Source organism: Chaetodon auriga, chromosome 6 (assembly GCF_051107435.1).
Source record: "Chaetodon auriga isolate fChaAug3 chromosome 6, fChaAug3.hap1, whole genome shotgun sequence".
Taxonomy (NCBI): domain Eukaryota; kingdom Metazoa; phylum Chordata; class Actinopteri; order Chaetodontiformes; family Chaetodontidae; genus Chaetodon; species Chaetodon auriga.
The window spans coordinates 21757116-21770624 of record NC_135079.1 but is presented as its reverse complement, the minus strand read 5'-3'; the positions used below and the strand labels follow the sequence as shown (position 1 = coordinate 21770624).

Below are 13509 nucleotides of genomic sequence, written 5' to 3'. Positions count from 1 at the left end.
GTAGCGTCACAGCACGCTCAATGAAGCAGACAGTTCAAAATCCAACATGTTATTTCTAAGAAACTGTCTGATTGAGTTCTGTGTGTGGCTTCAGCTCGAAACAGAAAAGGCAAAGACAAACAAAACCGTTCCATCTCACTCTTCACTCACATATATTCACATTCACTCCCACAGATCCATCATTTCCTGCAGCTCGTCTGCTGTTCCCTCGCTTCGCCGCATACTTTCACAAGGCCATCTAGTTATTTTAGGATCACCCCTTTAACTCAAACTACAGCCCTCTCGCTCTAACACAAACATTCTCCAGCTTCCACAAACCTTCAGATAATCTGTCTGACTTTACAGCTGAGCGTATATATCACGCACCGCAGTCGTCTGACATATCCGAGCTTCATTGTGCATCTAGCGTGTGTTCAAATGTGTGTTTGTCTTCTAAGTGTTTGTGCATGACATGTCAGCCATCTCCAAACCAAATCTGCTATTTCCACCAGTTCTGCGAAGAAAAACAGATTGGAAGAAAACCTCAAAAATGCCGTCAGTCTCAACACCATCATTTAAAAGAAATCTGATCTGGGGGAATGTGAGTGAGCGACAAAGCATGAGAGATTGTTCTGGAATATAAATACTCTGACCCCGTCTCTCCCCCTCAGCCTCAGACCGCAGCACCCACGGCAAGCACACTTACGCACACTAACTGCCACTTGCAGGAGAGCATGTATGCCCACGTTGCGCTCTTGGGGTTCACATGAGGTTCGGTGTGAGCAACGGACCGAAAAGGATGTTTTCCGTCTCGCCAAAACAAGAGTAAATTTAGCTCTGCGCTGGTGCAAAGACTGGAACATAACAGAGCTGTTGTGGAGATACAAAAGATAGGACATCACCTGATTTGTCTGGACAACCTGTAATTCAGGACGCACTGCAAGAGTGCAGAGACACAGAAATGAAGGTGTAAAAGCAGGACTGTCAAAGCTAGGAGCACCAAATAACCATTTATGAATTGGTGTACTGGGAATATTTATGCTTAATTGTAAGTATTGCAGAAATCTAAAGGACGCTGTTTTCTAACAAACCCCCTTTTTCATGTAACGACTGAAAACAAAGTTCATTTTCTCTTAACACAAGCAGCTGTACAAAAACGGCCGATCCAAAATAGGCAAAATCCTGATTGGCACTATTCAAGCGTCGTTCTTTCGACCACATCTCTGGTTTAACTGAGGTTCCACTCGAGCGTTCAGACATTCAGCGCCATGGTGCCACGGACACGTTTCAGTCAGTACCAAAAAAAAAAAAAAAAAGTTGAAGTTCAAGCCTCAGCCTTAGAAATCTGGGCTCATGGGCTCAGACTGTTATTAGCATACCTCAAAAATGCATCGCTGGTCACATTAAAATCGTCCAATAAACTCTTTAAAAGCTTACTTGAGAGATAAAAGATGACAGATGTGATAAACAGAGCAAACTGCCGTGACTGTACACAGCCCTGCGTTTGACTGTCAAATGCTGATAATATAAAGTTCTTTACAGTGTGGCATCAAACGACTGACCATTGGAGGGTTGGTTCACATGAGTTCCAGAAACACATATTCCTTACTTCTAGTACGGCTGGGTGTTGAACCAGAGTACCAAACTCTGTCAAGTACCAAACGTAGCAATCAAAAATCTGGTCATATCCATCATTGTTTCATCAGCTTCTTCCTGATATACACTGAACTTTTGACAGTTATAGGCGATACCTCACTCAGGCCAAGTTCTTGTACGACCGCTTGTGTTTAAAACAACACATAGCATTTCAGAATTTGGTTCATTTTGTTAAAAAAAAACAATGGTTTTGTACAGAAACATGTAAAGCATCAAAAAATATTTGGTTCTAGATGCTTGGTAACACTACCAAGGACTACTTGCAGGGCTAGTTGGTGAACTACTGATAGCATGACAGTGCCAGTTAGTCACAACAGCTTGCTTCTGGACAAAAGTGCAAATTCATGTGTCACCAAACACACACAGGTGACCAAAGTTCCCCTGAAGTAAAACTGATGCCTCCACTGTAATACACTGGCAGCAAATGGAATTTAGTTTGTGGTGCTCACAGCAATGACAAAATTATCTTTAAAAGAAACAGTGCTCTGACCGAACTACATCATGCACAGACCTCACTGCAGACGCTTTTCATGAATTCAACTATTTTCTCGGTGGAAAGTATTTCCAATGAAAATGCTGAGAGCAATACGGACACTGTTCGCTGAAAGATAGATTGCTGGTCACTGCCATTGTGATGAAATGGGGGCAGAAATCTCAAACAAGAGCATCTGGAAAAAACCTGGACAAATTCAACCAAAAGCAAAAGCCAAAGCCAGCATTTCTAACTTCATCAATCCATTGATTTCAAACACTCCCAAAGTGGAGCCATGAATCGGCTCACTCGCCTGCCTACACATGAGCACTTTTGGTCAGCTGAGAGGCAAGCTGAATAGCTGGCTTCTTGGAAAAGGCAGTTGTGTGTGCTGCGGATGGATTTGTGGGTGATGCTTCTTTGTGCTAATGTGCAAAAACGACAGTGTGCGGTTTCCGTGGGAGCCCGACTCTGCTGCGAAGTGATGTGCGATGTGGTGAAAGTGTGTGTTTGTGTGGGAGCAGTTCACATGATTAGACAAACAATTTATTAATCAAGTGAAGAGAGGATGGGTTTTTTTTCATCTTTTCAGCAGTGTGTGTGTGTGTGTGTGTGTGTGTGTGTGTGTGTGTGTGAGGGTGGGTGGGTGTTACATTTCATGGGAACATTCTTGCCCTGCTGTTGACCCGATCAGGCAGTAGAGGAGGTACAAGGACTCTCGCCCAACTCCCTGTTTTAATTTGTCTGTCGCCTGTCGCCTCTCACTAACCCATCACTGCCTCCGTCCTTTTCCTCCCCCATCGCACTCCTCCTCCTCTGTCCCTCTTCTGCTACCTGCGCCCCTCCTCTTCCTTCCTGGCTGCATCGCTCCTCTGCCCACAGCCCCTCTCTTCCACCTTACAGTAGCTGAACTCGCCGTCTTCTATGTTTTCACCTCCTTCCCTTTTCCTACACCCTTCTGTCTTCTGCTCCCCACTGATCCAGATGCAGCCTCCCTCCTCCTCCTCCTCCTCAGTTTGTCATGACCATAAAAGGACAAAACCAGGCCTTGTGGCGTTACTGTTTCCCTCTTAGTTCATCCATCCTTCTTTCTCCCTCTCTGTTTCCATGATACTCCATCCTTCTCTCATCCTCCTCTCCAGAACACTCCATCTCTTGCTCCCACTCACCTTTCTTCTCTTGGTGCTTTAGCTTTTTACTCTCAGTGGCAGCATGCCAACTAGGACTGGTGTAAGCAATGTGGCTTTGAGGTCTGACAATGTGTTTGTGCTGATGATGTAAGCAGCTGGATTTCTTGTGAAATGCAATGTTTCCAAGAGTTCATATACATATCGATTAATATTAGGCAGCTCCTTCCTACTGTATGGAAATATTTAGAGTGACCGATTCATTGGTTAACTTGCCTTTAAAGTAATGAGGTCAGAGCTAAGTGACTCTGTTAGCACTAAGTCACACACAGCTTAGAGAAAGGGAGGCAACTTGCATCATCAACGGTGATGATTAGGTTATCATTTAGGAGTCTAAGTTCTCTGCGTCTAATCAATACACTGACAGACCGACAGCTTTCAAAACATCTAGATAAGAGTAGCCTCTGAAGGCAGCAGGGACGTTGGACATGTTATGGAAACAGAGGTCAGATAGCTGGTCTTTGACTTTTTCACCCGTCAAACCTGACTCACGACCTTTTCTTATCTGTACTCGCCACAGGCAAAGCTCAGACAACGCGGCATCAGACACTTAGTATCTAGGAATGCACGACGCTCGAACGTTTGCAGATATCTTATAACTGATCATTTTCATGGTTGTGGTTAGTGGTGGGATCGACTGGTGAAATGAAAAGAGCAGGTTGTGATGGGTTTAACATTGTTGCCAAGAAATGATGTGCAGAGGTCCTTTTTAAGCCTTGGAGATAATTTACACACATGACTGAAGAAACTGAAGACATTAAACATGACACAAGTGATCCAAACGACTGAGAAGCAGCTGTGGTGGGTAACAGATCTCTAAGTTTTGAGCTAACATGACAGAGGTCTTCAGTGATGGAATCTTTTCTGCCACCAGCCCAAACACAAATTAGTTTACAATAAATCTGCAATCAAGTAAGTAAAGCCAGTCCAACTGAGAAATTAGAAATGTTTCAACGGATGTTAACAGTCTCTCTCTTTACCATGAACAAATATATTATATTACGTTTATTATATGTCCTACTATTACAGCCATGACCTGAGAGTGTATTTGGAGAAGTAGAGGAGATAGTAGTCTGAACACTTCTGGTATAACATCTAAACATTCGACCTACTTACAGCTAATACTTTATCGCAATACATGAACTAAACTTCGAAAAATGGTTGTGATGACAAATGAGTTGAACAAGCTCACCTGCACAGTCTTCTTGATGCGCTGGGAGGGTCCTGGGTAGTCCTTGGAGTACAGGTCAGTCAGGAACAGAGAGTTGATGAGTGTTGATTTCCCAAGACCAGATTCACCTGAAGAAGCACACACACACACACACACACACACACACACACACACACACACACACATTAAAGTTAAGAGTTAACATTAATAATTTAACGCATTCTCCACTTTGTGGCAAAGCAATGAAAATGCAGCATTTCATATTTTGTTTGACATGAGCGTAGCAAATGGGAAGACAGCCTTCCGGCCACATGTTATGCATACGCTCAACTACAAGCAGACTCATGCACACGCATGCACACATGAATACACGCACACACGACCTGGAGGGACGGGGTTGGAGCAGAAAAATAAAGTAGATTCATTGTCTGTAAGGGAAAAGGTCAGGAGCTCGTCCGCCAGCGAGAAAAGCTTTCAGATAGAGGGGATAAAACATTTCCTCTTCACCTCCTGCTCACTCTCTCCCTCACCATCCTCATTCATGCACTCTTTGCTCCTTTCACTAAATGCTTCCCTGACGTATAAATCTTCCTATTTCTCTCCCCGCTGTGCCAACTTTCCATCCCATACGGATGTTACGGGCAACAGTTGCACAAACACACAGTTAACATTTACTTGACAAAGAGCACAGACAGTCCAAACATACACACTGCATACACTCACACACACACACACACAATGCTGTGATTGATGCCTGAGCATCTGGCTCGTGTCTCATGAAAGCGTTGGAGGAGTGTTTGGTTGGAGGGAAGGAGGGCTGCTTGTCCTAGTAAGACCTCTGACTGAGTCCCACAACACCATCACGCTGATTTTCAGCCTTTGAAAATCTGAGGCTGCCACTACCCCGGCAATTTGTGACCAAACACCAACCCAGGATGGGTACACAGTATCTTTAAGGGGGTTATAATGCATCTTAAAAAAATAAGATTTTTCAGGGCAACATGCAAAAGACAACCCTCCCTCTTTTTCTCTTGCTCTATCTATCAGTCATCTGTGGTCCTCTGTGGCTTGTGCAATATAACACCACCTCCAGCTGAGTGACTATCACCGCCAACAGAAGACTCAGAGAATCAATCTCGCTCTGGTAACATGCTGATGATACAAGAAAAGTGTGCAAATGGTTCTGTTGTTGGCTACACGAACAACACAACAGTCTTGTCATGTCCTCCCCATCATGTGAGAATGTGAAGACCCAGTGGATTAAATTAATCTTTGATAGAGATGTGCCCACAACAACTAAGCCAGCACAAAGCAGGATTCATTTGAAAAGTGGAGCAAAAGGATGAATTGATAATGTCTGTCCATGACTCATGTTCCAACTTTGTTACTGTTTATCCCGCAGGTTAGCCTCGTGAACGTAGCGTGTCTTATGCAGAGTATTGCTATAATGATCCACGTTTTTTCTTAATGAGAAAGAGATGGGCGAGGTCAGCAGTGTGACTAAATCATTTTTCACATTCACAGTCTAATTTTCACTCTCGTATGAAGTGAAATGCTTACATTGTAGTCCAGTCTGCCATAAGGGGGAACAGCACTGCAACACACAGCAGAGTACAGTAAAGATGGGATTTTAATCGGCTTTATCGTTGCACTAAAACATGGCTGGATCAGTTGAGGACAGCTCTGCTTTCTTTACGTTATAAATTCTATGGATTCACATATTTATTCTCTTTTTATCCTTTTCAAGTAAACCACCTGCTGGGGGTGACCACTTGCAGAGAGAACGGTTACATTCATACTTTCCACAGGACATCTGTGTATTTCATCAGTCCGTGTCAACGTGGTGTGAACCCCCCGTGGATTCCAGTCTGTACCCCTTCTTAACCCCTCGGCCTGGCCCCTGTGTGTGTTTGCTCAGTTATGGATGATATTCTGTCGCCGTGTGAGTTATGAACGCACATCATCTCAGCGTCTCCTGCAGCAGCCTCTACACCCAGATGACGGCAGAGTAACCTGTTTGATGGAGTGTCTGGAGTTAGAGGTCAAGCACGTGGACACACATGAACACAAAGGCCGTTTCATGACGAGACAGCACAGATGTACGAAAGCCTCCTCCTCCTCTTCAGTGCGGGGCAAATTGCTCCCAGACCCGCGAAGGAGGAAAGGTTATCTAAATACGGTGGTGGAGGGAGAGGTTAAGTGAGTGTGTTTGGGTATGTGTGTACTTCTTGGTGGGTCAGTGTCATCAACAAAACAAACAGCAGGAAATGAAGTAAGAAGTCTAACCTGACAATGGGCGCACTCACATGGAGGCTGCAGCTGGATCATCTACCTTAGCTATCAACTGCGGACAGCTGAAATGTCTGCAAACATGCATAAAGGATCCCTTCACTGTTATAAGAACAAAGGAGCTTTCACGAAATAAAACCTCTGGCAGGGGTGTTAAAGAGTCCGTGGCTCTTGTACAACAAAGATGCCCGCCACCACTGTCTTCCTTGTTATATTACTGATGGCTGCACTTCATTGTCTCCTCTGTGGAGTATGTATGCTCGCTCAAATTGGACATACAGTATAATAGAAATACATTGATAAGTGCTGCATAAGCTTTTAGCAACCACTAAGGGTGTTTTGGAGTAGAGACTGAGACTAAAGACATTACTTTCCTTAACATAATATTCATTTTCTTTTAAAATGACTGAAATCACATACACCCACACAGAGCAGTCTTTTTGAGGTATCTGACTTTCCATCATCAAATTACAATGCTTACGGCTTAGCCAACACTCCAACAGACCTCCATGACAGCGCCAGTCATGGCTGCTGGGATCACAGATGGGTCACAGATGCATTGTGAGTGACAGCGTTTTATTTTGGAGTGCATGAAAGAGAGGCAATAAATGGATTGCAGCTGCTGTATTAAAAAATTAAAAATTCACCTTACGTGCTATACACATTTCACTCACAGTCCTGATATTTCCAAGTGTCCTGTGTGAACCTGTGTGAAAGCATGACCCTCGTGTCATTTCAGGACAGAAATCCTGAGTCAGAGATTTCAGTTTGTGTTCCTCACAGGCTCCGTCTGTGGTCTTGCTGAACCAGGCTTGCTCAGTCTTGTCTATGGAGCAGGTGTGACACTGAGAGGCTGTTTACACCTGGTTTTAACATGCGTCCTCGGTGATCCAATCAAAAGTGGACGTTAAACCTAGCATTACAATGAGTTTTCACATGCGTCCTGAGCCCCCAGTTCAGATCTCAACTTCCCAGCTCACAAGCATCTGTCAGTTTGCAAAGATGCCCTGTTGTTTTTAAATGGCGGCCCAACAGCATTTTGCCAGCAGGCTGGGACAAATGTACACATTTTTCACACAAATAGACAGCATTTTACAAAGTTTGTAAAGTTTCTCCTAATGCATCAAGACACAAATTGCACAGTTGTTTAAGTTAGCCTGGGGATGTTCTCCATGGGCGACAAAGAAGGAGTCCATGTTGGATTACTGGTGAAGTCAGTTGAAACAGATGGTTTAAACAGCTGCTAAATATTAAGATGCACTTTAGACACGGAGTAGCTAACAGGCCAGCAGAGCGATGCTGCAACAAACGGACACATTGTCTTTTACAAGGAAAGAAAGAACTTAATGTATTGCATTTAACGCCGAATTTACAACAAGACACCAATAATCGAGACTTTGCTGTAGCAAGTCTTGTGCAAACTTCCGCAACTTTTTAAGGAATCTGGGGATACTACGGTTACTAGTTCAATGGTGAAATCACGTCAAACAGACAGTGTGTTTACACACAGCAGTTGCTTGTCTTGGCAGGTAGGAAAGCCCAAACACATAATTTGCATTACTGTGAACCAAATGGAAATCTGACCGCATGATTTGTGTGGAGCCTACTTACGCACATGACATCAGTCGAGTAGTCATTGAATGAATGTCCAGAAAAATGATGAATCTTTGGGGGATGATTCCGTTTATTACAAAAAGATGGTTACAGACAGAAAAAGAGATGAATGCTTACAGGTAAGAATCACCTCCTCCCACCACCTATGCTCTATAAGACTTCCTGCTCACCTGTGACCTTAAAAAGGCCTGACTAACATTACCTGACCAGTGCTACCTCATCAACGAGGTACATACTAGTATCTATTGGTCAAAAAGTGGTCTAGTCTATAAATACATACAGCCACCATATAAACATGCTAAACAGCTCCTGCAGCAGGCTCAGTGTGTCTTGGGTGCATTCACACCTGTTGTTAAAGCAGTCCACCTGTGCTTGGATCGCCCAGGATGCACGTTAGTACCAGGTGTAAACAGACTCTGAGATCTGCTGTGCCAAAAGTCCAGACAGAGGTCTAAAACAACTTGAGCACCTGCAGTCACAGGTCCTGGATGCTGATCAAACACTGGACAGAGCTCAACTAAACATCCCACTGATCAAACATCTCAGTGCACGCTCAGCAAACATCATGTTGGCTGTCCTAACTGAACTAAACAGGTTGCACAAACACTGTAAATCTTTGGCACAAATACAGCACTGAGGAGGTATAAGTCAGTCTCTGCATCTCTTTCCATCCATCATGTGACCTATCCAGAGTTCCAATGGTACTGGCGTTTCAGACCAATGCCAATATGTTTACAGTAGATCAAAGTTGACAATATGACAGATGATATTTAGCGCTACTGCTCGATGGCTCGTCTATGAAACTTGTATGGAGAAAATGTCACACCACACTCCAGTCAAAAATATGACGATTTATTGTTTGCTTGCTGACTAAAGTTTGTCCCTGTTAGAACATGACTTAACACCAATTAGGAATAGCCAGGATGCTTTTTACAACATAGACACATGTAAATAGACACTAAGCACCATCTCAATCTCCATTTGCTGAAACAACAGTTAAACCAACTTTTACCACATTAAATGCTGTAAAAAACTGAATGCTTTGTTATTAAGGTCTGTACAGCTGAAATGGAGGACTTGGAGCTAAAGATGACAGGTCAGCCTCCCTGACAGACAGGCGCAGTGTGACGGATGCTTCACCCAGTCACTGCAGTCGTCTAAACCCCCGAGGGCAGGTCCGTCCCAATTATCCTCTCTAGATCAGCTTTAATTAAATATTGGTTCCACATGACAAGTGGAAGCGCAGTGCCAGCTCTCTGTAAATAGACTAATGACCTGAATGTCAGTGATGGATGGCTGACCCTTCCAGTTCATCCCCGCTGTTTCTCTTCCCCTCCCTCTCTCTCTCTCTCTCTCTCTCTCTCTCTCTCTCTCTCTCAGTGAGCCATCAGCCTATCTCTCCATAGTACAGGGTGGACACTGGGCTTGACCTGTTGGGTTTGGACAAAAATCTAGAAATAATGTTCGACTTCCTGTTGGGTTTGGTCACGTCAGCCGGGCTGGCCTACTTGATATGCTGCTTTTAAGTTTTTTTTTATGCCATTACAGCTTGAACGATGAATGGTTGAACTTAACGGACAGCACAGCTAGTGCATCAGGAACCTGGCTGGCGTATTGATGCTAACTCATTACTGTGCAGGAGCACACTGTACAAGTATTGTGCGGATTGAAAACCCTTACATGTTGAATGAACAATACCAAGCTGGACTGTGAGAGACAGAAAAACAAACATACAAATGGCCACAGTGGGTTTCCCATGGAATTCCTGACATTCCTCCCTCTTTTTCTCTCATTCTGTCTCCCTCTCAGCCCCGAGGCAGCAGCTAGCCCCCTCACAGCCTGACAGGCCTACTAACTAGCACCCAACGCACACGCACACATACACACACCTAACAGGCATGTGTGAGGCCTGAACCAGAAAGTGTGAAATGAGACATCTGGGTAACATACAGGCACAAAGGAGCCTACAGATATGCAGTGCATGTGTGAGAAGTTGCGTTTGCTGACCACTAGACTGTTGGACAAGATAATTCTCCATTGTTGAGACTAAATGGGACTGGCTGAAACAGGGGGCAAAGGTCAGAGTTTTAGCAAAGATAAGGATCTGCAAGTCCAGCAGAGTCTACGGAAGAGTCAGAATGCAACCTAAACTGTGTCAGCACTCGCCTGACAGCGGTGGCCCACATGGGCTGGCTACAGGAGCCTTGGAGGGACACAACCCACTTTCCTCGGGTTTTTTTTAAATTAGAGAGTGAGTGTTCTGCTGCGATTCGCCGAGCCTGAGTCTAAATCTGACAGAATCAGCACGTGCTGGGTCACAGCAGACATGTGCATCTCAAAATAGAGATGCAGAGAACCAGAGCAGAGCAAAGAGAAAGAATGAAAACGGAGAGGAAGAGACTCGCCTGCAGTGGTGTGACCGAGCATGCATGAACATGCACATGTGCACGAGCCCATCCACACATGCACTTACGCGGAGTAGTCCGAGCTGGGCGGAGGCGACGAGGAATGTTTGTGAAGTAGGTTTGTAAACAAGCTGTCGTCCAGCGATAATGATGAGGCCTGTCCTGCTGTAACAGTGACAACGCTTACATGCACAAAACAGTCTGGCTTTTGCCCTTATTCCAAAAAAATTATAAAAAAAATTATATTCCTACAAAGCGGTTTACACGGCTAATAAAAATGAATGAAATTAAGTACATGTGGCCTGACCTTTGTTTTTGTGCATGCATCTCTACTCCAGTCTTACAATAATTTGACCTGGCAATGCACAGAGCTGACCACAAACAGTGAAGAGGCTGTGTGTTGCAAACTGCACTAAAAACCCCAACTGAGATGCATATTCTGAATGCCCTGTATACACGTCCAGAGGACACTCCTCAGACCTGATTAGTATTGGCATATCCCACATCTTCACTGGAAAACGCTACATTTGGAATAAGGGCTAATTTGGAAAATCCAACTGTTTACATGACTTGTATAAAAATCAGATTATTGCCCTACTCGGAATAATAATGAAATGATGGTGAGTATGTAAATGTAGTCAGTGTTTCCTCTATTCCCCCCCAGGCCTGACAGGCCACCATCCATCCATCCATCCATCCATCCATCCATCCATTTGGAAATCAATTATTTGAGTTTGTCAGGGCCTCCGTGCGGCGCTGCTTCAAAACATGAGTCAGCCTCTGTTTGTTCTGTTTGTTTCTTTGCTTTGTAACTTTCAGCTGGCCTGCTTAGAGTGGGGTTTCTGGGTAGCATAATGTATTTTTAGAGCCCTGAGACTTTTTTTTCAGTACATGTTTGTGTGTCCTCTATGATGAATATCAAACAGCTGAAGAATGACAGATAAAGATCCAAAAGGTTTCTCGCTAACCAAGGATGTATCTGTCGATGCAAACCATGAAGAGGGCGCAAAATGAAGTGCATGAATGTTGCCTGGTGTCCATGTGCACAAGTGGGGAATTGAGCGTTGGGTCTGAAATGATGGCATTCATTTAGCTGTCCTCAATGTGACATGGCAACAGCTTTCTGCAAAAGGACACAAGCAGCATCCATTTTTGGATTTGACACTAGAGTCAGTTGAGAAACTGTGCACAGTCTGCGGGAATAACCAGTCACTGAAGGTTTTATGGCCATGGCCACAGCTGTGCATAGCCCATAATGCATTATACAGGGTGTGGGCACAATAAAAACAACACCTGTACAGCATAACAATCTAACAGCCCATTCATCCATCCAGTCATTTTCGGCTGCCTATCCACGCCTGAGCCACAGTGGAAAAAGAAACGCTGCCCATATGTCCACCTCCTCCAGCTTCTCCGGAGAGGTCCCGGGACGTTCACAGGCCAGATGGGACAAATAATCCCTTTAGCATGTTCTGGCCCAGACTCAGCTCCACATTGGACTTGCCAAAATACATCCAGCGGTACGACTCCAGCAGGAATCCAGATCAGATACCCGACACACCTGAACAGGCTCCTTTCAAAATGAAGGAGCAGTGACTCTACTCTGGGCTCCTTCTGAATGTCTAAGTTGCTAAGAGACATAAAGACAATCAATGGCTCTGACCCAGCACAGAGGGCCCTCATTTCGATGGCTAGATCATGTCAGTTGATGAATTTGATTGGCACAGGTGCAGGAACTGTCCCATCAATCATCCTGCTGCTGAAGCACGATATGATGGTTAAAAAATAAAGCACGACAGGATGTTGCCTCCAAAACGCCAGCATTCCTCCGGTGCTGTGGTTTTATCTCCTTCAGGGAACAAAAATATCACTTTAATCAGTTTGTGTTTCGGTGGCTCCACTGAGATGAATTCTCCGTTATAAATTCAAGATTTTATCCTCCGAACCAGCTGCCGAGATTCCCACACTTCTCTGTGGTGGAAATCCTGTTTGGTCAGCTGGAAATGTGGCTTCAATGAGGGACTGTGAGGCCGAGCTAACGTGGCTAATGTGAACGATGGTTTAAGTTCTAGACAGCAAGAATGAGAAGATGAAGCGGATTGTGTGGATTCGTCTGTTTTTACTGCAGAGTCACGAAGGAACTTGTGGAACTGGCCGGTGTTGATTGGCTGATTACAGCGTCATTCATCGGTTCCATTTATCAAAGTCAAAAAATGTGGTGAAATGTGCAGGAAAATGGCTTCTTTTTTTTGCGCTGTATCAAGAGAACTTTATAGGGCTGAATGACATTTGAAATACTTCCAGTTTTAAATTTTAGAACTTTTTCGGCAAGTTATCCAAAAACTTAAAATAAATCTTAGTGAGCCTCTGGTTCACTCAGCGTACACCCAACACACCAAGCAGAAGGATCTCCAGTCATGTGCAGCTGTATGGTTTGGCCTGTTGCCTTCGTTGCCTGTTTTGTGAGCAACCCGAAAGCTAAAAGTCTCATTGAAATAAGCTGCTTATTGGTTTATTGCATGTGTGCCGAATTAACCAAGAGAAAAGTGTGAAATTATAGATGCCTAAAAATATCAGCTGTAGTAGAACTTTTTGTGGAGCTCTTATTCTGCCGCTTGCTGAAACAACAGCAGTGCAGCTAATCTAGAATCAAACTGAAATCTGTTTTCATTGTTTGCCACATTTGACCACATGCTTCTCAAACATTGTATTTGGGTATTTACAGGTTATTGTTAT

The 13509-nt window shown here is 44.2% G+C and overlaps 1 protein-coding gene across 5 annotated transcripts in view; it reads right to left on the bottom strand.

Moving 5' to 3' along the window:
* The window catches only part of LOC143322167 (septin-7-like), a 43759-nt gene that overhangs the window by 18001 nt on the left and 12249 nt on the right, over nt 1-13509 (bottom strand). For all 5 annotated transcript variants that reach the window (XR_013077276.1, XM_076733151.1, XM_076733153.1 and 2 more), the window contains exon 3: nt 4487-4593. Coding sequence is in view for 4 of the 5 variants with exons in the window: in XM_076733151.1 (XP_076589266.1) it covers nt 4487-4593 (107 nt within the window). In the remaining variant the exon portion in view is untranslated. The remainder of the gene's footprint in view (nt 1-4486; nt 4594-13509) is intronic.